At 43.2% G+C, this 25610-nt stretch overlaps 1 protein-coding gene across 2 annotated transcripts in view; it reads right to left on the bottom strand.

The window, feature by feature from the left end:
• Positions 1 to 22180, bottom strand: part of CCDC113 (coiled-coil domain containing 113) — a 29023-nt gene extending 6843 nt beyond the window's left edge. Inside the window, exons 1-7 of one of the 2 annotated variants that reach the window (XM_036834079.1) lie at positions 21976 to 22180; positions 19688 to 19814; positions 18544 to 18705; positions 15828 to 15983; positions 14775 to 14855; positions 12246 to 12401; positions 7680 to 7787 (exon numbers count right to left, since the gene is read on the bottom strand). In XM_036834079.1, the coding sequence (XP_036689974.1) occupies positions 7680 to 7787; positions 12246 to 12401; positions 14775 to 14855; positions 15828 to 15983; positions 18544 to 18705; positions 19688 to 19814; positions 21976 to 22076 (891 nt within the window). In that variant the 5' untranslated portion in view covers positions 22077 to 22180. Of the gene's footprint in view, positions 1 to 7679; positions 7788 to 12245; positions 12402 to 14774; positions 14856 to 15827; positions 15984 to 18543; positions 18706 to 19687; positions 19815 to 19890; positions 19951 to 21975 lie in introns of those variants that run through there. The other variant, XM_036834080.1, reaches the window with a different exon arrangement.
• Positions 22181 to 25610: the final 3430 nt, after the last annotated feature.

Below are 25610 nucleotides of genomic sequence, written 5' to 3'. Positions count from 1 at the left end.
GTAGAATTGACAAATCTCTCACAGAGAAGAATTCCAAAAAAATTTATAACCCCTACTTTTTAAGCGTGGCCTGCACACAGGACCTTCCTTCCAAAGAATAAAGTCTGAAAAGTGGGAAAGAGTAACTGTGCAGTGGAGAAACCTGTGGAACACCGTCTCAGCCAGGTGATCAAGGTTAACATCAGCAATGAAAAGTCTTGTTGACAGGATGCTCCCTTGATATGATGTGATGAAAATAGCACTTTACTTCTGTAGAAGAAGGCTATATCCAAGAAAACAAATAGCACAAAGGTAATTATGTAGGTAATTATAAAAAAACAGCATAATTGCATATTTTCCTTCTCTTAACTGATTTAAAAAGCATTTTCATAAAACAATATGTATATAATTTTATATTGGACCTATAACATATAAAATGTAATATATTTGACAATAATAGCACAAAGGCAGGCTGAAATGAAGCTGTATTTGAGTAGGAAAATAACACCAGATGGTAACTCAAATCTACAGGAAGAAGTGAAGAGAACCACACAAGTGGTAAAGGAAGGTTAATGTAGCAAATTCTATGAACATACTGCATCTCCTTTCTTCTTTCAGCTTTTGGACCCCTTCCTCACACCATTTACAAAGTAACTCACAATGGATCATAACCTAAATTTAAGACCTATAAAAGTCTTAAGAAAAGACATAAGAGGGACTTCCCTGGTGGCACAGTGGTTAAGAATCCACCTGCCAATGCAGGGGACATGGGTTCAAGCACTAGGCTGGGAAGATCCCACATGCTGTGGAGCAACTAAGCCCGTGAGCCACAGCTACTGAGCCTGTGCTCTAGAGCCTGTGAGCCACAACTACTGAGCCTGCACGCCACAACTACTGAAGCCTGTGTACCTAGAGCCTGTGCTCCTCAACAAGGGAAGCCACTGCAATGAGAAGCCCACGCACCACAACGAAGAGTATCCTCTGCTCGCCACAACTAGAGAAAGCCTTCACGCAGCAACAAAAACCCAACTCAGCCAAAAATAAATAAATAAAATAAATAAATTTATTTAAAAAAAAACCTGGGCAAAGGCCTTGAATAGACATTTCTGCAAAAAAGACAGACATGTGGCCAAAAAGCATATGAAAAGATGCTTGATGTCATCAGTCATCAAGGAAATTCAAATCGAAACCACAATGAAATACCACTTCACACCCACTAGGACAGCATTAAAAAAAACACCTGAAAATAACAAGTGTTGGTGAAGATGTACAGAAATTGAAACCCTCACACGTACATTTTTTTTTTAAGTTCTAGGAATTTTCTTTATATTTCCACTCAACTTTTATGCATTTTTTTTCTTATTAGTCATCCATTTTATACACGTCAGTGTATACATGTCAATCCCAATCGCCCAATTCATCACACCACAACCCCCACCCCCTGCCGCTTTCCCCCCTTGGTGTCCATACGTTTTTTCTCTACTTCTGTGTCTCAATTTCTGCTCTGCAAACCGGTTCATCTGTACCATTTTCTAGGTTCCACATATATGTGTTAATATACGATATTTGTTTTTCTCTTTCTGACTTACTTCACTCTGTATGACAGTCTCTAGAGGCATCCACGTCTCTACAAATGACCCAATTTCGTTCCTTTTTATGGCTGAGTAACATTCCATTGTATATATGTACCACATCTTCTTTATCCATTCGTCTGTCGATGGGCATTTAGGTTGCTTCCATGACCTGGCTATTGTAAATAGAGCTGCAATGAACATTGGGGTGCATATGTCTTTTTGAATTATGGTTTTCTCTGGGTATATGCCCAGTAGTGGGATTGCTGGGTCATATGGTAATTCTGTGTTTAGTTCTTTAAGGAACTTCCATACTGTTCGCCATAGTGGCTGTATCAATTTACATTCCCACCAACAGTGCAAGACGGTTCCCTTTTCTCCACACCCTCTCCAGCATTTGTTGTTTGTAGATTTTCTGATGATGCCAATTCTAACTGGTGTGAGGTGATACCTCACTGTAGTTTTGATTTGCATTTCTCTAATGATTAGTGATGTTGAGCATCCTTTCATGTGTTTGTTGGCAATCTGTATATCTTCTTTGGAGACATGTCTATTTAGGTCTTCTGCCCATTTTTGGATTGGGTTGTTTGATTTTTTGATATTGAGCTGCATGAGCTGCTTGTATATTTTGGAGATTAATCCTTTGTCAGTTGCTTCATTCGCAAATATTTTCTCCCATTCTGAGGGTTGTCTTTTCGTCTTGTTTATGGTTTCTTTTGCTGTACAAAAGCTTTTAAGCTTCATTAGGTCCCATTTGTTTATTTTAATTTTTATTTCCATTACTCTAGGAGGTGGATCAAAAAATATCTTGCTGTGATTTATGTCAAAGAGTGTTCTTCCTATGTTTTCCTCTAAGAGTTTTATAGTGCCCAGTCTTACATTTACGTCTCTAATCCATTTTGAGTTTATTTTTGTGTATGGTGTTAGGGAGTGTTCTAATTTCAATCTTTTACATGGAGCTGTCCAGTTTTCCCAGCACCACTTACTGAAGAGACTGTCTTTTCTCCACTGTATATCCTTGCCTCCTTTGTCATAGATTAGTTGACCATAGGTGCGTGGGTTTATCTCTGGGCTTTCTATCCTGTTCCATTGACCTATATTTCTGTTTTTGTGCAAGTACCATACTGTCTTGATTACTGTAGCTTTGTAGTATAGTCTGAAGTCAGGGAGTCTGATTCCTCCAGCTCCATTTTTTTCCCTCAAGACTGCTTTGGCTATTCGGGGTCTTTTGTGTCTCCATACAAATTTTAAGACTTTTTGTTCTAGTTCTATAAAAAATGCCATTGGTAATTTGATAGGGATTGCATTGAATCTGTAGATTGCTTTGGGTAGTATAGTCATTTTCACAATATTGATTCTTCCAATCCAAGAATATGGTATATCTCTCCATCTGTTGGTATCATCTTTAATTTCTTTCATCAGTGCCTTATAGTTTTCTGCATACAGGTCTTTTGTCTCCCTAGGTAGGTTTATTCCTAGGTGTTTTATTCTTTTTGTTGCAATAGTAAATGGGAGTGTTTCCTTAATTTCTCTTTCAGATTTTTCATCATTAGTGTATAGGAATGCAAGAGATTTCTGTGCATTAATTTTGTATCCTGTGACTTTACCAGATTCATTCATTAGCTCTAGTAGTTTTCTGGTGGCATTTTTAGGATTCTCTATGTATAGTATCATGTCATCTGCAAACAGGGAGAGTTTTACTTCATCTTTTCCAATTTGGATTCCTTTTATTTCTTTTTCTTCTCTGATTGCCGTGGCTAGGACTTCCAAAACTATGTTGAATAATAGTGGGGAGAGTGGACATCCTTGTCTTGTTCCTGATCTTAGAGGAAATGCTTTCAGTTTTTCACCATTGAGAATGATGTTTGCTGTGGGTTTGTCATATATGGCCTTTATTATGTTGAGGTAGGTTCCCTCTATGCCCACTTTCTGGAGAGTTTTTATCATAAATGGGTGTTCAATTTTGTCAAAAGCTTTTTCTGCATCCATTGAGATGATCATATGGTTTTTCTTCTTCAATCTGTTAATATGGTGTATCACATTGACTGATTTGCATATATTGAAGAATCCTTGCATCCCTGTGATAAATCCCACTTGATCATGGTGTATGATCCTTTTAATGTGTAGTTGGAGTCTGTTTGTTAGTATTTTTTTGAGGACTTTTGCATCTATATTCGTCAGTGATATTGGTCTCTAATTTTCTTTTTCTGTAGTATCTTTGTCTGGTTTTGGTATCAGGGTGATGGTGGCCTCATAGAATGAGTTTGGGAGTGTTCCCTCCTCTGCAGTTTTTTGGAAGAGTTTGAGAAGGATGGGTGTTAGCTCTTCTCTAAATGTTTGATAGAATTCACCTGTGAAGCCATCTGGTCCTGGACTTTTGTTTGCTGGAAGATTTCTAATCACAGTTTCAATTTCATTACTTGTGATTGGTCTGTTCATATTTTCTATTTCTTCCTGGTTCAGTCTTGGAAGGTTATACCTTTCTAAGAATTTGTCCATTTCTTCCAGGTTGTCCATTTTATTGGCATAGAGTTGCTTGTAGTAGTCTCTTAGGATGCTTTGTATTTCTGCGGTGTCTGTTGTAACTTCTCCTTTTTCATTTCTAGTTTTATTGATTTGAGTCCTCTCCCTCTTTTTCTTGATGAGTCTGGCTAATGGTTTATCAATTTTGTTTATCTTCTCAAAGAACCAGCTTTTAGTTTTATTGATCTTTGCTATTGTTTTCTTTGTTTCTATTTCATTTATTTCTGCTCTGATCTTTGTGATTTCTTTCCTTCTGCTAACTTTGGGTTTTGTTTGTTCTTCTTTCTCTAGTTCCTTTAGGTGTAACGTTAGATTGTTTATTTGAGATTTTTCTTGTTTCTTGAGATAGGCTTGTATAGCTGTAAACTTCCCTCTTAGAACTGCTTTTGCTGCATCCCATAGTTTTGGATCATCGTGTTTTCATTGTCATTTGTGTCTAGGTATTTTTTGATTTCCTCTTTGATTTCTTCAGTGATCTCTTGGTTATTTAGTAACATATTGTTTAGCCTCCATGTGTTTGTGTTATTCTTTATTTTAAAGTCTATTTTATCTGATATGAGTATTGCTACTCCAGCTTTCTTTTGATTTCCATTCGCATGGAATATGTTTTCCATCACCTCACTTTCAGTCTGTATGTGTTCCTAGGTCTGAAGTGGGTCTCTTGTAGACAGCATATATATGTGTCTTGTTTTTGTATCCATTCAGCAAGCCTGTGTCTTTTGGTTGGAGCATTTAATCCGTTCACGTTTAAGGTAATTATCGATATGTATGCTCCTATGACCATTTTCTTAATTGTTTTGGGTTTGTTTTTGTAGGTCCTTTTCTTCTCTTGTGTTTCCCACTTAGAGACGTTCCTTTAGCATTTGTTGTAGAGCTGGTTTGGTGGTGCTGAATTCTCTTAGCTTTTGCTTGTCTGTAAAGCTTTTGATTTCTCCATCGAATCTGAATGAGATCCTTGCTGGGTAGAGTAATCTTGGTTGTAGGTTCTTCCCTTTCATCACTTTAAGTATATCATGCCACTCCCTTCTGGCTTGTAGAGTTTCTGCTGAGAAATCTGCTGTTAACCTTATGGGAGTTCCCTTGTATGTTATTTATTGTTTTTCCCTTGATGCTTTCAATAATTTTTCTTTGTCTTTAATTTTTGCCAATTTGATTACTATGTGTCTCGGCATGTTTCTCCTTGGGTTTATCCTATATGGGACTCTCTGTGATTCCTGGACTTGGGTGGCTATTTCTTTTCCTATGTTAGGGAATTTTTCTACTATAATCTCTTCAAATATTTTCTTGGGTCCTTTCTCTCTCTCTTCTCCTTTTGGGACCCCTATAATGCAAATGTTGTCGTGTTTAATGTTGTCCCAGAGGTCTCTTAGGCTGTCTTCATTTCTTTTCATTCTTTTTTCTTTATTCTGTTCTGCAGCAGTGAATTCCACCATTCTGTCTTCCAGGTCACTTATGCGTTCTTCTGCCTCAGTTATTCTGCTACTGATTCCTTCTAGTTTATTTTTCATTTCAGTTATTGTATTGTTCATCTCTGTTTGTCTGTTCTTTAATTCTTCTAGATCTTTGTTAAACATTTCTTGCATCTTCTCAATCTTTGCCTCCGTTCTTTTTCCAAGGTCCTGGATCAACTTCACTGTCATTATTCTGAATTCTTTTTCTGGAAGATTGCCTATCTCCATTTCATTTAGTTGTTTTTCTGGGGTTTTATCTTGTTCCTTCATCTGGTACACAGCCCTCTGCCTTTTCATCTTGTCTGTCTTACTGTGAATGTCACACACGTACATTTTTGATGGGAATGTAAAATGGTGCAGCCACTTCGCAAAAGAGTTTGGCAGTTCTGTAAATGTTAAACCTAGAGGTACCATATATATAACCCACAATTCCACTGTTACCTATATGTCCAAGAGAAAAGAAAACATATATTCACACAAAAACTTGTACATGAATGTTCACAGCAGCATTATTCAAAATAGCCAAAAAACGAAAACAATACAAATATCGATCAAACTGATGAATGGATTAAACAAAATGTGGTACATGCAAGGAAACATTATTCAGCCATAAAAAGAAACAAGTACTGATACATGCTACAACATGAATCTTGAAAATATTATTAAAGTTAAAGGGTCACACTGTATGATCCCTTTTATATGAAAGGTTGACAAAAGGCAAATTCACAGAGACAGAAAGCTGATTAGTAGTCACCTATGGCTGGAGGGTGGGAATGAGGTGAGGTGAAATGGAGGATTTCTAATTGGTCCGGGGTTTCTTTCTGAGGTGATGAAAATGTTCTAAAATAATTATGCTGATTGTTACACAACTCTGTGAATATACTATAAACCACTCAAACGTACACTTTAAATTGGTAAATTGTTTGATATATGAATTATATCCCAATAAAGCTGTTTTTCAAAAAGTTAAGAAAATGAAAATATACTAAGTAGTGAATGCTGGGCTTTTAAAAATTGATTTCATGTTTTACTTGTAATCTAATAAATATCAACCCAAACAAAGAAGTACCACAGGAATTCTGCATGGAGAGAGCACACAGACTTTTGCTTCACCTTTGTTAATGGCCACTCTGCAGCGAGACTGACTTTTTTGCAAAGGGTACTGGTTCTCCTTCAAGGATATGATGTGGATGCCATGGCAAAACTGAGTCAGATGTAGTAATCCTGTGGCTTTTGGCCCACTGTAGGCAGATTTGGGGCCACACACGCTGCTGGGGACACTTCAGGCTCATTCAAGGCAATGATAGTAATAACTGAAATAATGGCTTTAAGAGGTTGACAAAGCATCGTCCTATCTGATTACCACAACAAGGGCTGTGACGTCTTTTTCACAGACGTGGAAACAGTTCTGTCTAATTCAAAGGCTTGCTCAAGGCTAGAGACTGGCAACACAAACCTGATGCCAGGCCTTCTGAATGCAAGTCCAGGGCTCATTTTCCATCACCTTGCCCCCAAAGTCTCCTTTGAGTCATATCCTAGGTGCGTGTAACTGGTGGAAGTTCAACTCTATGTGTTCAACAAAATAATGAGAGCACTCAATCCCAGTGCAGATGTCGGGAGTTCAGATGATACCACACATTTTCACATGGTGACCACAGGCCCTGGAGTGGGCCTGGGACAGAGGTCACAGGTCTGCCATCTGAGCATCTGCCGTACCGAGTGAGAGCTCCATGTTTAAGAGCTTTCTCTCCTTTACACAGAAAGTTATATTTTGCCATGTGTTCTTTTTCTCATATCAGTTACATTATTACATGCATCATACATTTTTTTTGCCAGATTGAATACACTACACTTTGAATTTGCTACCTTATGGGTCACTTAAGGAATTCTTGAGAGTCATTTGGACTCTGTAGTTTCTAGATGATTTCATGATTTCTGACACTAGATTCTAACCCGGCAGTAAAATGCAACACCATGGACTGGAGCCTCCAGGGGCCACTTTCTCATCTGATGGCCCAGAGCTATTTTGGTTTTTATGATCTAGGCTTTTCTAGACAAAAATCAAGGTGGCCTAGATCTTGGTGAATGCTGACCCGAGCCCTTGTAAGACAGAAGGAGGAAAACACCAGAAACAGTATGTTTTAGCCTCTCCTACCTCCTCTACTTGCAGGGTTTCTTTTTCAACTTTTTCGAGTAACTCTTTTCTCAACAAGAACTCTTTGTCCAGATTGAGGGACATTTCCATGGCTCGGTGTAGCTTGCTCTGAAATATAACAACACAGCAAGTCTTGAGCAAAGATGATTGCTTAGAACTATAGGAAGAATAGACAGACAAACAGCTCTTTATTAAGCAGGAGAATAGCAGGATCAACCAGGAACTTGGGCCTGCCCTTCTCGTGGCTGCCCAGATTTTCAGAATCCTGGTGTCTAAGTGGCAGGGGAGGAGAGGACCTTGGGAGGCTTGTCCTCACCTGCAAAGTAGCCAGATACACCTGGACCCAAATCCCACCCCACCACTTATTAAGAGAACCTCTCTAAACTAGGGCTAGTTGCCTTGTAGGGTTGTAGAAAGGCTTAAGGGAGGCAAACCTGGTAAAGTGTTGAGCACAGTGCCTGACACATGGAGAACCCACGGCAGACGGCCGCCATCACTACCTCACTTGGATGAAGAGGTGGATGCTACCGTGAGCCCACGGTACAGGTGAGGGAGCTGACTTTCAGGGAGGTGAAACAACTTCCCCAGGGTCACAGAGGCAAGGGGGAGCCAGGTTTGATCCCAGGCAGCGTGATTTCACAGCGCATGGACTGCACCACTGTCTCCAAAGCCTATCAGGACCGGGCCTGCTGGTGCTGGAGAGGTCCTGCAGGAGCTGCTCCACAGCTTCCTGCCGCATCTTGTGCTGCCACCCCTCACCAGCTCCTCCCTGGCCCCTGCTTCTTAGGTTTGCCCCCTTTGGACCTCTATCTCCTAGTGGTGAAGAGTCAGCCTGGAGGAGTTGGGATGTGCTCTGCTTGGCTGAGGAGGAGGGGGCCGAGGGACAGAAGCCAGTGGCTCCAGGGGGCTGGCCAACAAACCCTGAGAACCCACCCAGGCGCTGGTCGGCAAAACAACCTAGGCCAGGCCACCAAGAGGCCGGCTCACAGCCCTGACGGAGGTGCAAGAAGAAATGCCAAACTGCAACTGTGCCAAGAACCAAGAATGCATGGGCACTGGTCTCGAAGGTTTCCCTGGGGGAAGGGATGCTGGAAGAAGAGAGGTGAAGTCAAGTATGTCTAGGTAAGAGGGGTGGGAAGAACATTTCAAGCTAAGGAAAGAGCCTTGGGAGAGGAGGGTCCAAAAGGAGCCAGGGAGAGGAGGGTACTGGGGCAATGCCCGAAGGTATCAAATCTTAGACCTGGCAGAAAAGCCTGGAGCCACCTGCCTGGCGGAACTTAGAGCACCTGGGACCACCTCCCCCCCGTCCCCATTCCTCTCCTCTCCAATCCCTTCTTCAAGGCTCATTTCCTGTTCCACATCTTGCATGAAGTTGCTCTTCTGAGGAAAGCAAAAGTGGATAAGAGGCCAGGCTGAGGGGGTCAGCTGTGGGGAAGGGAAGGCAGGACAGGACTTCACTGCACACCAGCCAGTCAGCTGGGAGAAAAGGAGAGCAGAGGGAAAACAGTCATTCACCCGACAACTTAGAGAGACAGTTAGAGACACAGGGCAGGAAAGAACGGAAGCTCGAGGCAGCCCCTGGCTCTGCTGGGGCGGGGCCGTCAAGGAGGTGTAATGAGAGTAATTTGGGATCCTGGACAGGATGATGGTCATGGAGGCAGCTACTTCTGAGAAGGCATGTTAGCTTTCTGTTGCTGTGTAACAAATGATCACAAATTTTGTGGCTTAAAGTAACACACATTTATTATCTCACAGTTTCTATAGATCAGAAGTTCAAGCACAGTGTGGCTGGATTCTCTGCCCAGGGAGCGACCCACCGTGTTGGCCAGGGCTAGGTCTTATCTGGACCTGGGGTCCTTGCCAAGCTCACAGGTTGTTGGTGGGAAGCATTTCCTTGAAGTTGTAAGACCGAGCTCTCCATTTTCTTTCTGGCTGTCAGTAGGAGGTGGCCCTCGGTTCCTGGAGGCCGCCCTCAGACCCCTTCCATGTGGTCCCTCTATCTTCGAGCCAGCAATGGAGAACTTCTCATCCAGAGAATTCCCTTCATGCTTCAAATCTCTGCCTTCCTCATCCAGAGAAAACTCTCTACTTTCAAAGGGCTCATGTGATTAGGTCAGACCCACTGGGATAATATCCTCATCTCAAGGTCAAGGGTGCCCTCTAATCTAACCTAATCATAGAGCAGAATGGAACCTGATAACAGAATCCGTCATATCCAGAGCCCTGGGCATTGTGCAGGGTGAATTTACCAGGGGGTGGGGAGTCTTGGGGGACATCTTGGAATTCTATCTACCACAAGGCACCACTAGTTTATACACGGATCACTAGTTTACAGTCAGTTAAAAGCGACACCTCAAAGTTGTAGTCACGTGCTTATATTCTATCAGCCTCCATCAGGCAGGGCTTGAAGGCACAGCAGAGAAAAAGGGGCCCCCTTGACTGAGACCCATTCATAAAACTCATAGAAGAGAAGAGATCATGTCTGTCTCCTTCACAGCTGTACCCTCAGCACTTAGCCCTGTGCCTGGCATGTCGTAGGTACTCAGTACATTTGGTAATAGAGGAAAATTATTCTATATATTTTTAATGAGGTCTCATACTTGGGTGTTTGACATTTATATGTAAGTGATCCCTCCTGCCATCCTTCCATCCCCTAGACATACATCTGAATTTTTAGCAGTTTTTGACAGTACATGCTGAGCACCTGCTTTGGCCAGGCACTGTCCTCAGGGCTGGGGACACATCACAGAGCAGCCGGAGGTCTGTCCTGGTGGTAAGTCACAAAAACCTGCTTCTGAGAGGTGACGCATCGGCCCATAGTCCCCAGTAGAGTCCCCATTCAAACCCAGGTGAGGCTGGACTCTACAACTCACAGGTGCTGGGCCCCGTTTCCCCCAGGAGGCCTGAGAACTGAGACACGGAAATGTGAGCCTGCTTCTCTCTCAGCCCCTCGCTGTGTCACCTTAGGACTCCAGCAGGCATCTCCTCCCAGCTCCACCATCTGCTTGCTATTATTCTAAACAGGCCTACAGGCACCCTGGCCCCTGGGATTCTAACCAGAATGGCTCCCATTCTGCCCACCGTGGCCTGTGTTGCCGTTGCTTGGGTGTCACAATCAATAGGCACTGTGCATTTAGATGTCCTAAGGAGCTCGAGACCTGGACCTAGCTGTTGCATTTTATAAACCAGCAGCTCCACTGCAAAGCCCTGGCTTTTCCCCACAAGACCAGACTGGCCCTGTGCCACTCAGTTGATTTCTCAGGATAAGATCAAGGTCCAATGGGATGTAACCACGCACCTCGAGGCTCTCCAGTTGGACACATGAATTTCAGAATGTGAGCACGGCCTTGTCTACACACATTATGCCAGGGGAAGGCAGTTGGGTGAGGTGGGACACGCACTGGACTAGGAGTCCAAGCTCTGTCACAAACATGTTGCTTGAATCCAGCAATTACTCTGCCTCTTTTGGCCTCAGGTTTTTCATTTGTAAAAGGAAAACGCTGGACAAATATAAACCTAGTCTAAACACATTCCAATTCACATTTTTAAAAGACACTGTGTGGGCCAAATGAAGCTTACCTGTGAGCTACCTAAGCCCGTGGCCGCTCTTGCCACCTAGACACTAGGCCAGGGGTCAGCAACCTTGCTCTGTAAAAGGCCAGATAGTAAATACTTTAGGCTTTGCAGGCCAAGGGGCAAAATTGAGCATATTGTGTAATTACCTACACTAACAAGAGAAAAAACAAATTTCCACAAATGTTTTATTGATAAAATTCAAAATAAAATAATTAAGTATAATATTTTGGAATGCAGGTCTACTATTGAGAAGAATGAAATTTCTCGGGGAGAAATCAATTTTGCTTAATTGGGTTTCAAAGGGAGTGTTCTCTATCAAATCAGTTGCAAACGTTCTTCTGTAAAAACCATCCTTAGCTCCCAGACCAGTGGGCAGGATACACGGGCCCACAGTTAGCTGACTATTGCATCAGACAGTTGCCAGCAGGGTGACCAGGCAGCCTGGTCTGCCGAGGACAGGCCATGTTCATGCCCACAGTTTCTGCTTAATTATCAATAGTGCCTCTTTCTCTACAAAAAGGGTTCTGTGTGGGTGAGGAATTATTTAGTAGTTTTCTGATTTATAGCCAAGATGATTTCCTTTGCAGGGTTTTAAGCAAGGAAGTGTTTATTACACACTAAATTAAACAGGGCCCTAAATGTGGCTGGTTACCAAAACTCACTGTGCATAAAAATCATCTGGGAGTTAAGGAAAAAAAAAAAAAAAAGATGCACGGCCCTCACCCCCTAATTCAATTGGTCAGGGTTGGACTAGAGTGTCTGTCTAATCTTTAAAAAAACAAAAGGCTCCTTGGATGGTTCTAATGCGCAGCCAGGATTGTGGGGACATGCGGAGTATTTTAGGAGACATGGCTTCGTTGGGAGAAATCAGAGAGCAACAGGGGAGTGAAGGACGCCTAGGCTCTCAGTGAAACCACAGTGGTGCCCTAGTACCTCTCTGAGGCCGGAAAGGTAGGCACAGGAAGCCCCGGGGACCGGCGCGGACCTTACTTTGTATGCGTTAAGGATCTGCAGGGTGTTTCCAGATACCAGCTTCAGCTGGATCAGTTCTTGATTCCTTGCTTCAATTGTCTCTAAAAACTGAGCATTCTCGATCTTCAGCTGCTGAAAGTCAACATCGTGGAGGGCCTCTCCCACCTCTTCCTTCTACAGCTCAGAGAGAAGAAACGATGTGAGGTTGTGACTTCTGAACGTATGGCTTGCACCTTGCAATTCCTAGCAAGCTTTTGGAAGTCAGTCATCATTCAGTCATTCAACAAACTTGGATTGGGGATCTGCTTGGTGCCAGGCATGGTGTTAGGCACCAGGGATAGAGATCTGAGTAAATATGATACTCCCATACTCAATGACAGTTCACAGACAGGTCATAGCATGGTGTAGTGGGACACACAGGGGCAAAGGGCAAACAGAAGCCCCTCAGCCAGGCCAGAAGAGAATGGAAGGCTGGGTCAGGGGAGGCTTTCCCCAGGAAGTGGTGCCTAAACAGGGCTGTGTAGGAAGAAAGGCCATTTAAAAGTTGTTTTTAACCTGGAAAACCCAGGACAAGCAGCCCATAAACACCCTTCCTTTGAACCCATGACATTTCTGCATGGGGGGGTGTATCAGTGCACTGGGTTCGCTCCCCAGCCCTGGTCCCACCTTACCTGCCCCACCAGGTCTGTGCCATCTTACATTTGTGGTACACAAGAGCCAAACTCAGGACTGTTCCCCATCCCCACGTGCTACTCATGCTGTACTACCTCTTAGAAGGAATCTTCTTCCCTTTCCCCCAAAACAACAGAACAATGTCCTTAAGCCCCAACTGACCCACCCTCTAGCTCAAATGTTCCCAACCCACCTTCCACACCAGAGGGTAATCCCTCCCTCCACGCAGCCTCCTGAGGCTGTGGCTCCTGGTCCCTGTCACTGTTTCCTCTGTATGGCAGTTATGCGTCCATGCCTTTTCTCACCATCACCACTCCCTGCTAGCCTGTGAGCCTGCGAGGGCAGGACCACATCAGTGTCATCTCTGTGTAGCAATGGCTTTTAGGTTAAAGGTCATCCATCTGCTTCCCCTCTCACGCTTCGGGATGCCTGAGCTTGCATGAAGCCCAGAGAACTAGGAACTCAGTATCAGGAGGCAGCTCAGCTGGGGCCACGTTCTTTCTTAAGCTGAACTCAACTCTCCTTGGCTGACACTTTTACCCCAACCCAGCTCCACCCTGGGAGCCCTCCCAAGCAGTATGTTCTCTTCCCCGCAGCGGCCGGAGCACTTGGAGACAGCAGCCATGGCTCTTGTGGGCTCCTCCTCCTTGGCCCCATCAGTTGCAGGTCCTCTGACGTGCTTTCTCTCCCCTTGCTCTCCATTCCCTCTCCTACGTGGACTCTAGTTTACAGATTCTTTCAAGTGTGGCACTCTCCCTGAGACACAGTGCTCCAGGTGGGCTACTCAGAACAGAGTGCAGTGAGACCACCCTTTTTTGGAGGGCACTGTGGAGTGCAGCCTAGGCTGCAGCACCGCCCCCAGCTGAGCAGACTTTATCAGCTTCTCCATGACTAAGCCACCCAGCACCTGTGCAGATATTTGGGGGGATCAAAGTGGAGGACCTTACATTTGTCCTTAGTCACTTCGTGTGTTAAAGTTGTCCCAGCCTGTTGAGTCTTTGGGATCCCAAGTCAATCGAGCAATAATTCCCAGACATCTTAATTCTCCTGCCCAACTCTGTGTCACTGTCAGTGGCCACCTCTGATGCACATGCCATCAGCGCCCATATAATGAGTTAATAACAAAAATATTGAGCTAAAAGAGGATGGAGCTATGTAACCACATTCTAGAGGCCCTGTGCCATGTCTGCCTTACCACCTTTAATCAGGAGTCTTTAAGGTCAGCTGTTCAAAGACTTACCAAGGCATACTACTAACTGTGCCACCCAGGCCACATTCCCCAAAAGGGTCAATAAGTATGTCATGAGGGTCTTTTAAATTCAAGCCAACCCCATCTACATATTTGCCAGCACAGAAACTGTATTAGTTTCCTGTTGCTGCTGTAACAAATGACCACAAATTCAAGGGTTTAAAACAACATAAATGTATTATCTTATAGCTCATGAGGTCAGAAGTCTGAAATGGTTCTTTGGACTAAGATCAAGGTGTTGGCAGGGCTGCATTCCTTCTGGAGGCTCAAGAGGAGAATCTGTTTCCTTGCCCTTTCCAGCTTCTGCAGGTAGCCTGCATCCTTTGTTCATAATCCCTTCCTCTATCTTAAAAGTGCATCACTCTGATCTCTGCTTCCATTACCACATCTTCTCTGACTCTCATTCTCCTGCCTCCCTCTCATCAGGACCCTTGTGATTACATTGGACCCACTCAGATAATGTATGATAATCTCCCCATCTCAAGATCCTTGACTTAATCACACCTGCACGATCTTTATGCCACGTAAGGTAACAGACTCCAGGAATTAGGACGTGGACATCTTTGGGAAGACGTTGTTCTACCCACCACAGTAACCTTAAAAAAAAGAAAGACAAAGCCACATACCTGCCTCAATTGTAAAAGCATCTTTTTCCTCTGGACTTTGAGAAAGACATTTTTCAAACATAATTTATCCTTCATATTATCCTAAAAAATAAAAGCAAATTTTAATCCATTGCTCTTCTTCTTCCCTGTTGGTTTGAAAAGTTGGCAGGTCTGGGGCTGCAAAACTAAACCTTGAGCCCTAACATTCAGTCACCTATTTTTAAGTCTTTTATGGCTACTCAAGCTGGTGTTGCTATGGTATTTTACTCATGACCAAGAAGCAGAGGAAACTGGGTCTGCTCCATACAAATTTTCTATTGATTTTAAATTCAAGATAACTTGGGTATATCTTTAGGTATAGGGGCCTTTACTGACAAAATGATTTATGATTCTTTGGTCTATTATTCTCTTGGTAATTTACATAATTTTTATTACATATAACATGTTACAGTTAGTGACTCTACCTATCTCCAGGATCCAAAGTTTGATATGCTACAAAACCTTTGGAAAAGAAGGAGCATTTTATGTCTCATTCTTACAATAATGGAACTCAAAGAAATTAAGATTTACTTGTCGCATGCCACGTAGTCACCTGACTAGACAGACTCACACCTTTCTCAAGATAACATCAGATCTTGAAACAAACAGCAAAATACAGTAAGTCCCCTACATACGAACGAGTTCCATTCCGAGGCAAGGTCATAAGTCCAATCTGTTTGTAAGTCCAACAAAGTTAGCCTAGGTACCCAACCAACACAATCAGCTGTATAGTACTGTACTGTAGGTTTATAACGCATGTTCACATCTTTGAAAGTTCGCAACTTGAAGGTTCGTATGTAGGGGACTTACATACGGTCTGAGATACTATGAATATTCATCCTGCCTGATTGATTTTAGACTTGATAAACTTGCATTTTAAGACACACATGCTGTGAGGGACACAAAAAAATCTGCATATGTGGGCAGCATTTACGGTGGACCAAATGGAGTGGGGCTGCCTCACGTGGGCCACTTCTGTGTCATCGTTCTATGAATCTATTTCCCCTTCTAAGCTCTAACCTCCTGCCCACTCACCCTCCGGCGGTTCATGTCCTCAATGTACTTCATCACTTTCTGAGTGGCCAAAATACTCCCTTTCTTCTTGGATATGGTCTTTAGAATATCTTTTTCAAACTCATGTACTTCTCTCTGAACTTCGGTGCACCGAATTTCAGCTTCCTCAACGATAGCCTGGGGGAGCCAGCACAAAGAGAGAACAGTTTACAAAATTTCTCAAGGATATAGCCATCTAAGGAAACCTAGACGTATTGGGTGACCTATTTGTGTCCCAATGCATAACGTTTCTTCTTAGTCTTAGAAAGATATCCTTAAGATACAAATTGGACAATACGAATATTATTATTTAAAAGCGTGCCTCAAAAAAGTTATAGTCTCGATATAAAGGGGAAGAACAAACAAAAACAGGGCCTTGGGACTTCCCTGCTGGTGCAGTGGTTAAGAATCCGCCTGCCAATGCAGGGGACATGGGTACGAGCCCTGGCTCAGGAAGATCCCACATGCCGCGGAGCAACTAAGCCCATGTGCCACAACCACTGAGCCTGCGCTCTAGAGACCGCAAGCCACAACTACTGAAGCCCGCACACCTAGAGCCAATGCTCCGCAACAGGAGAAATCACCGCAATGAGAAGCCCGTGCACCGCAACGAAGAGTAGCCCCCGCTCGCCGCAACTAGAGAAAGCCCGCGAGCAGCAACGAAGACCCAATGTAGCCAAACATAAATAAATTAAAAAAAAAAAAAAAAAGAGGTGATGAGGGTGGATTTAAAAAAACAAAAAACAGGGCCTTGAGTATCTCCAGAAATATGTATTTCCATATCTGAAACATTATTTATCCATTAAAAATTATAACATTAATATCATATCATATATATAAAAAATATCTGGAAGGCTATATGCCAAAACATTAATCAGTCATATCTGGAAAGATGGATTAGTGGGGAGGCGAAGAAGCACTCTGTAATTTTAAAAAAGATGCTATAAATGAATCTATGTATTGATATGGAAAGACATTATTAAGTGAAAAGTATAGTTTACAAAATAATATGATACCTTTTTATAAAGAAATTCATACACATATAGAAAATAATATAAACTCTAGGAGAAAAATACAAGAGCCAAATACAAGTCTTAGGTGGTAAGACTGTGGATGTTTTCAAATGTTCCCCTTTTAGCTTACCTGTATGTTTAAATTTTGCTACAACAGAGACTGTCTTTAAATAAGAAAACACAAACACACATACGTTATTTTAAAGAACGAAGTGAGTAGCTGCAGAGCAAATCATCCTTGTTCAGGCTTTTTCACTGGGCACCAAGGAGCAAAAGCAGCTTCCTTCTCCGGCCGGCGTGTGGCCCCAGCCTCCTCCCTCCCCATCATCTTCACAGGCCAGAACATGCATCCGCCTTAAATGCCGCTTCCTACGCATTGCTCTTCTGCTCAGTTATCCTCACTGGGGTCCTGATTTCTAAGACATCAAGGAGAAGCCCCTCTGCTTGGCTTTCAAGGTCTCACAGCCCTACTCGACCTGATTTCCTACCATAGCCCCCAAAGCGCCCTCTTCTCTAATCACACCAGCCTCCTCAAGGTCCTGACTTGCCATGTTCATTCCTACCGCCACTTCCTTGTTCATGTCATTCACCTTACCTAGGGTGTCCTTGTCTTCCTATTCCTTAAACAAATGCCACCATTCTTCAAGGCCACGCCAAGTCCTATGTCCAGCCCCACCTCCTCAACACAGTCTTCTTTGACCACTCTAGCCCACACCGTGATGTTTAATCACACAGTCTCGCATGTCAGGACAAAGCTACCACATCCTGACCTCCTTTAACATGTTAGAATTCAACGATGCATGTTTGGGAAGAGAAAGAAGGAGAGAGGGAAAGGGCAGGAGGGAGGGAGAGAGGGAGAGAGGGAAAGGATAGGTTTATGCAGTACAGATGATTCTATCAATGGAGACATGAGTCCACTGATCCATCTCTTTCAAGGAAATGAGTGTGATTCTGTGTGTGCCTCCATTTAGAAATGGAAAAATTTAGAAATAGAACAGAAATATCTATTTTTCATACAACACAGCTATCAAATGCAAGCCAACAACTTCATGCCATGGGCAACCAAGTTAACAGCGATGTTTCTTCTCTGGAGGAAAACTGATTGCAGTGGTCTCCAACAAGACATGAACCATGGTCATGGACGCTGCATATGGAGGGTGACAAGGGATTTTTCACCCAACTCACTGACTTAAACCTCCAGCCCCTTGTATTAGTAAGGAATTATTATAAATTTTTAAGGGCATTTATGGTTATTATGGTTATGGGTTTTTTTTTAAAGACTCCATATCTTAGAGACATATATTGAAATATTTACAGATAAATGATATGTTTAAGATTCACTTCATAATAGCCCAGTGGCCTATTACGAGGGGGAAGTTGGTAGGGATATGGAGGGAACAAGAGTGGCCATGCATTGATGACTGTTACGTGTGGGTGTTGAATACATAAGGGTTTGCTGTGCTAGCTTCTCTACATTTGTGTATTTTGAAATTTTTCATCTTAAAGAGTTTAAAATTTGATATCTCCTCAAGCAGGTGGTAAGTTCCTTAAAGGTAGGTCCTCAATTTATCTTATCCTACTTGTGTTTCTCTCAAAGCACCAACACTTATATGAACATATTACAGGTACTTCTTGCTGAGGCGGAAACGGGGAGCCCAGGGAGGACAGCCTACAGGAAGGTATACCTCGTGATGCTGCAGGTCCCTCTCGGCGTTTGCCCTTATGTGCCTTATTTCACTCTTCGTGTCGTCCAGCTCTTTTTGCACAAGCTTGAATTTTTGGTCCACGCTGAGGCCTGTTACACGTTCTAGACTTATGCGGGATTTGGATCTACGCCTGCCTCGTAACTGTAACACAAGAATAACAAAGCCATTGTCAAATAGGAATTGGCAATAAAGCAGCCTAAGGTGGGCATCAAAACGACCACTCAGGCCTGCTAGAAAACGCTCTGAATGACATCCAGAGAGAACCAATTCAACGTGAAAGGATTCTGGATATTAGGCCTGAGGTGATGTTCATTTCACAAGTCAACCTAAGTCACCATGCCAAATACTTCAAAGGCCTATGCTTGACAATGAACTGAAAATAAATGAGGGAAAGTGTCTTGAGGGTGGGAAAACCGTGAACCTGCTATAGACTAGCACTCAAGTCAGTGTCAGGGAAAGCCTGGAGCTCAGTGCTGCCCAAACTGAACACAGAAGAGAAATTGCATCAGGGGCCACGGTGTTCAGCAAAAACCAAAAAGACAAGAATTTTGGATTTCCTAGGCATTGAAGCCAAAGGTCAAAAGCAGGTGGCCCAGGGAATGTGTGGACCTGAAGATGACATTGTTTGGCCCTCAAAAAAATAGACCTATACACAGTTTTAAATTAAAAAGAAATTAATTACCCACATTTGAAAATCAGAGGCTTCTACCAAAATAATCCAGATTTCCAGCTTCTCTTGAAAAATCAGCTGCTCTGGCAATACCAGGTTGTCTGGCTGGCCCTTTTAGATGAGGGAGGAACTCTCCAGTGCCCACACCAGGCCCATCTTCACTCCTGTATGTGGCTGGCCAGGCCTTGTACACATTTGGGTCCCCAAAATGAAGGGAGTTATTTCAAATTAACTAAGATATTCTGTGAGAGTCAATCCACTGTGAGTTGAACCTGGTTCCCCTCATACTCATTTGAAAGAGAAACCTTGGAGGGGAAGGAAGAATCAAAAGTAGAACAGTGAGAAAGTCATATGCCACTTGGCCAAGAGGGAACACCAAAAATGGATAACAAACACCACTTGCATCTGAAGGGACAAACAGAATAAAAGAATTCTTAGATCTCTCTTGCGTACCTGTGCAATTTCTGCTCCTGATATTTTCATTTCTGATAATCGTGGAGGTCGCTGGTCCCTGGGCTCCAATTTATTGTAATATTTTTCAAACATCTCTGTCTCAGTTTTGAGAGCAGAGTTTCCGTAGCTGCAAGACAGAGGGTGCCTAAGTAAGTTCCACCAATAGGAGTTTAAACCCCAAATAACTAGTATTTAACACTTACTAGCTTTGTATGACCTTCTGCAAGATATTTAACCTCTTGGTGCCTCACTTTCCTCATCTGTAAAATGGGAATAATAACAGCACCTATCATTGAGGGTTGTGATAAGAAACGCAAAGACTTTGGGACAGTGTCTGGCACACAGTAAATGCAATTTAAGTATTCTATATATTTTTGAAATACATCTAAGGAGTCACAAAATTCAGAGCACTGGGATTACAGGCATACCTTAGGGATATTCCAGGTTCAGTTCCAGACCACCTCAACAAAGCAAATATTGCAATAAAGTGAGTCATATAAAGTTTTTGGTTTTCCAGTGCATATAAAGTTATGTTTATATTATACTGTAGTTTACTAAGTGTGCAATAGCATTATGTCTAAAAAAAATACATACCTTACTTTAAAAATACTTCATTGCTAAAACAATGCTAACCATCATCTGAGCCTTCAGTGAGTCATAATCCTTTCGCAATAGTAACATCAAAAATCACTGATCACACATCACCATAGCAAATATAATAATAATGAAAAAGTTTGAAATATTGCAAGAATTACCAAAATGTGACAGAGACACGAAGTGAGCAAATGCTATTGGAAAAAGTGGCATCAATAGACTTGCTCAATGCAGGGATGCCACAAACCTTCATTTTGTAAAAAACACAGTATCTGCAAAGTGCAGTAAAGCAAAATGCAATAAAATGAGACATGCCTATATATTTTAAATTGCTACAAGTTTCTTCTTCAAGTATCTTCTAACCCATTTGTGAGTTTCCTTCTGAATTACTACTGAATTCTTGAAATTACACACATCCACAATCTTCAGAGGTTTTTCCTTTGGTTTATATTTCTCAGCTCTTTCATTTCCAGCACGCAGTGGATGAAGTATCCACTAGAAGTCTATTATAAATGGTGGAAAAGCTTTGAATAGATGGTTTTTAAACAACTAGAGATAATAAACCTAGCTTATTCTGTATATGCCAAGATTATGACCCTTTTAACTTATATAACATACATGTATGTTCTATATGAGTGTGTATAATACACACATAAGTATGTAAATGTATATATGAGAGATAACAGCTCTGATATTTGCATACATTATTGAGCTGAATATGTTTATTGAGCTGAAAATCCTGTTTGGCTGAATTTTAAGATTAGTGGGAAAGGCTCAACAGAAAAGCCCAATATATCAAAGCATCTTTCTTTTTCAGCATATGTCATGTTCCCAGTGTAGACTGGGGAGTTACACCTGAGTTTTAATCTTAGCACTATCACTGACTAGCTGTGTGACTGTAGGAAAGTGACTTAACTTTTGGGTCTGTTTCCTCACCAACTTTCTAGGGTTATGTGCCATTCTATAAGGTCATATATGCAAAATACTTGGCACATAATAAGCACTCAAAAGATTGTAGCTATTTTAGCAATAATACCTCAATTCTGACCTAAACTATTTAAAAATATATTGAAGTAACACCTATTCAGCTGCCAGGCCAGGATATTCTGTATGAGACCAGTAAGTTGTACAATTAACCTCAACTACATCATGGAATCTTGACATCCAATTTACTTGCTATAGTAGATATTAAAACAGACTGCTAAAAATACAGAATATTGAGCTAGTCCTTCTTTGCTGTCCACCTCCATGCTTACACTCAGGTTCAGATATAAGCTGCTTCATACTAAAAACATCTCAATAGCCTCCTTTCTATCTGCTGCCACATTAATCTTAGCATAGAATCTTAGCATTGGAAAGGGGCTTAGAGGTCACCTGGTCCAAGCTGCCGCCGCACAGTAGAGGAGCGGCTAAGCACACAGTGTGGCACCAGACAGACCCACCAGGCTGAAGCTCTGGCTTCACCAATTACCCTCTGGGCTTCGCACCACCTTCTTTTTTTGGCTCCATCAGTGGCTTGTTAGCGCCATGGCAGTGGAAACACGGGAATAAAGAGCAAAGGTAAGCACCTTCCCCACTTCGGGGGGTCTCAGTTTCCTCAGTGTTCAAGGCGGACTTGGAGCATTCCGTGCTGGACCAAGCTCCGAGCCCACACGCTGAGGAGGGACCGCCCCCAGAAGCCGGCAGGCTGGTACCTGAGCTCTTCCACCAGCCCACACAGCTGGATAACAGGCAGCTCGCTCTCATCCTGGGCTTGCGCCTCGCTGGCAGAAGTCTCAGAGTCCTCGTCCGTCATCACTGCCGAAGCTACCCTTGTCAAAGCCCCTTGTCAATGCCGAGTGTGGCCGAGAGCGCCGTGGGGCTAGCTGCCACGCGTCACTCTGGCTGCGACCTAGCAGTGCGTTGCCACGGCGACCTGACGCGTGCGTGGAGGGGCGGGGCTTCGGAGGCCCCGCCCAGCGCTCCCGCCCAGCGCCGCGCTGACCAGAGCGAGTTTACTGGCCTTGGCTACACGCGTAAGTGCATTCACCGTTCACTTTTTCAACAATAATTCTTAAAATGATGATAATAACAGCTACTGTTTGCTCAGCACTTACTATGCCCTTGGCACCGTGTTAAGCATGGTTTATGAAAATCCTTGCAGCAACCTTGTAATAGTATCTATTCTTCTCTTTTTCCAAACTGGGAAACTAAGACCCAGAAAGTTCATTCGATTTGTCAGAGTGTCTTGCTTCTTGCACCTCACTGTGAGGCCTCTACTCTGTTCGACACCTGGCACTTCATACATACTCACTGCAGTTTCTCTCGGATACTAATAACCTGTATTCCTGGAAGGAAAAAACTTGGCTGATTATTAAATGGGTATAAATTAAAGAGACATTTCTAAATAGTGATAATGTATTATGTCCTGAGTATCCTGGGGTAATGTATGGAGCAGACCATTTCTGGCCCTCAAGGGGCTTCTAGTTAAATGAGGAGATAGCCCCTAAACCAGCTGTTGCAACCTGGAGTGATGATGGTGGCAAGCATTGTGCCTCACACCGTTTTATAGTCATCAACTTATTTAATTCTCAAAACAGTCTTATGAAACTGGTACTATTGTCTTCCTCTTACAGATCAGGAAACTGAGGAATATAGTAGCTTAGATGAGTGGCCACCCAGGAATGGAGTCACCCTCCAGCTAAACTCGAGTCCATGCTGTTGACTCCTACACCCATGTGCCTCCAGACAAGGATCTGCCAGGCAGCAGGGTTGCTGTCTGTCTGCTCCCAACAGGATGGAAGAGGACAGAGGGCAGGATGGGCAGACTTCTTTGAGGGAGGGTGGGCCTGGATGCGGTTAGAAAGCAAGCTGTGATAAAATGCTTAGAATGAGGGTCGGCCACTCCCTGACCCCCACCACCCCGCAAGAGACATGTGTTAGCATCAACACATAGTCACTGAAGTCCAAAGAAGGACTTCTGTTTTGCTGCTTAGGATGCACAATTTTAGGGCCAGAGTGGACTTACTAGAGAGGATAGCAGAGAGACTGAGCCCTGCCACCACCTTCTCCCTGCTGGTAGGCCTCTTGGGATGGGCTCAGGGAGCAATGCTTAATATGCTCATATACCATGTGGTACAAATGGGTGCCAGCCCCAAGAGGGCTCAAAGCAAGAAAGGGCTCTGCAGCAGGTCCGGCTATGGTGCCAACAGCCCTGTCAGTTGGGCTATGTGATACAGCAGGCCTTATGGTATTGGAGGTATTAGTGGTGGGAAAAGCGTGAAGCTTAAAGCAAGATCCAGTGGGAGAATAACAGTGCAGGACCTGGGATTTTGGAACAAGACCGACCATGCAATCCACGGCAGGAATTTTCACACCTTCTGAGAAACAGCTCCTGGCCTGTTACTAGACCCTGGTAGAGACAGAATACTTGACTATGTATCCAGTCCTGCCCACCATGAGCTGGGTTCTGTTGGAACCACCAAGTCATAAAGTTGGACAGGCCCAGGGAGGTAGTGCCAGGTATCTAAAAGAAGTGGGGGAAAGGGTGCCTTAGAGGTGGGAGAGCGAGGAGCACAGAGTGTTTTAGTGGCCCAGAGTTCCAGCCCTGACTTGGCTACTGGCCGCTTGACTTCGATAAGTCACTCAATGCTTTTGCCCCTCCATTTCTACCTCTGTGAAATGAGGATGACACATTTTAAGTGACTGCCCTGTGCATCTTGCAAGCTTCCTCTCGGGCTCAAGTGGGATGGAGTAAGAGAAAGAAGGAGTTTGGAAAGTAGGATGCCAAGATGGGAAACCCAGCACCTCCTCCATCTTTAAGAGCCACTGCCCGGGTTTCCCATCAGTCCATAGTAGATTTTGATGAGAAAAACTGACTCAGCTTGCAAATGGTAAATAATAATGATAATGATCATTGCCATTGTTATTTCTTAATATATTTATTACCCATTAGGTAATATTAGTATTGCTTAATAAAAACACAACAATTACTCTTTCAGTTACTGTTTATTGAGCGTTCACTAAGGGCTGGACGCCGTGCTAAGCACGTTCGACATATTCCCTCATTGCCTCAGCATGACCCCGTGCCCCCTGCAGTGGAAGCGAGGAGCCCAAACACTGGACCACCAGGGAATTCCCAAGAGAAGGGAAATTAAATAAAGCAGCTATCATGATTATAAAGCAACAAGAGAATGCTTTGAAAAATGAAAAAAATGAAAACTAGCCACTGGACCGCCAAGGAAGTCCCCCAAGTACCTTTTTAACTCCCATTTTACTCATGCGGAGACTGAGGTTCAGAGATGTTTAGCAACTTTCCAAAGGTCACGTAGCTCTTCTGGGTGGGGCTGAAATTTAAACCCAGGTTCATCCCACTTTGCTCAGTCCTCTCATCATTTTTGCCCCATTAGAGCAGTGGTTCTCAACAAGGGGTAGCGAGGGGACTATTTTGCTCCCTCAACCAGGCGACATTCTGCAATGTCTGGAGACATTTTTGTTTGTTATAACTGAGAAGGGTACTCTTGACTTCTAGAGGGTAGAAGCCAGAGACAGTGCTTGTATACAATATTAGTTTCCCAAGGCTGCCATAACAAAACACCACAAACAAATGGCTTAAGACAACAGAAATTTGTTGTCTCACAATTTTGGAGGCTAGAAGTCAAAAATCAAGGTGCTGGCAAGGCTACACTCCCTCCGAAGGCTCTAGGGAAGAATTCTTCCTATCTTCTGATGGCTCCCAGCAATCCTTGGCATTCCTTGCCCTGTAGCTCTATCACGCCAATCTCCTTCTCCATCTTCACATGGCCTTCTTCCCTGGGTCTTGTGTGGCCTGTCCTCTTTCTATAAGGACACTAGTCATTAGATTCAGGGTCAACCCTAAATCCAAGATGATTTCATCTCAAGATCCTTAACTATTTACATCTGCAAAGATCCTTATTTCAAACAAGGTCACATTCTGAGGTTCCAGATGGACATGAATTTTCAGGGATGCTTTTCAACCCACTACATTGTTAAACACCCTTCAAGGCACAGGACAATTTCCCACAACAAATATTTATATCAAAATATCAATAGTGGTGAGGTTGGGAAACCCTGCTTCAGAGGGAGGCATTTCTTCTCTGGGAAGCAAGGAGAATGTGTCTCTGCTAATCCAGACAGCTACAAACAAAAAGGGTCTCAGAGCGGCTTGAAGTCCAGAGGCCACCCTCACCTTCCATTTTTCTGGGACCACTTCTTCTGACAGCCTCCAGTAGCTCCATGTGGATGCTGCCCCCTGCCTGGCATTTTTGTAGCACTCTGCATTTTGACTTAAGAATCACATGATCAGATCCACCCAAAGTATAAGCTTCAA

This window comes from Balaenoptera musculus, chromosome 19, assembly GCF_009873245.2.
Source record: "Balaenoptera musculus isolate JJ_BM4_2016_0621 chromosome 19, mBalMus1.pri.v3, whole genome shotgun sequence".
NCBI lineage: Eukaryota > Metazoa > Chordata > Mammalia > Artiodactyla > Balaenopteridae > Balaenoptera > Balaenoptera musculus.
This window is presented reverse-complemented; position numbering and strand designations above follow the sequence as displayed.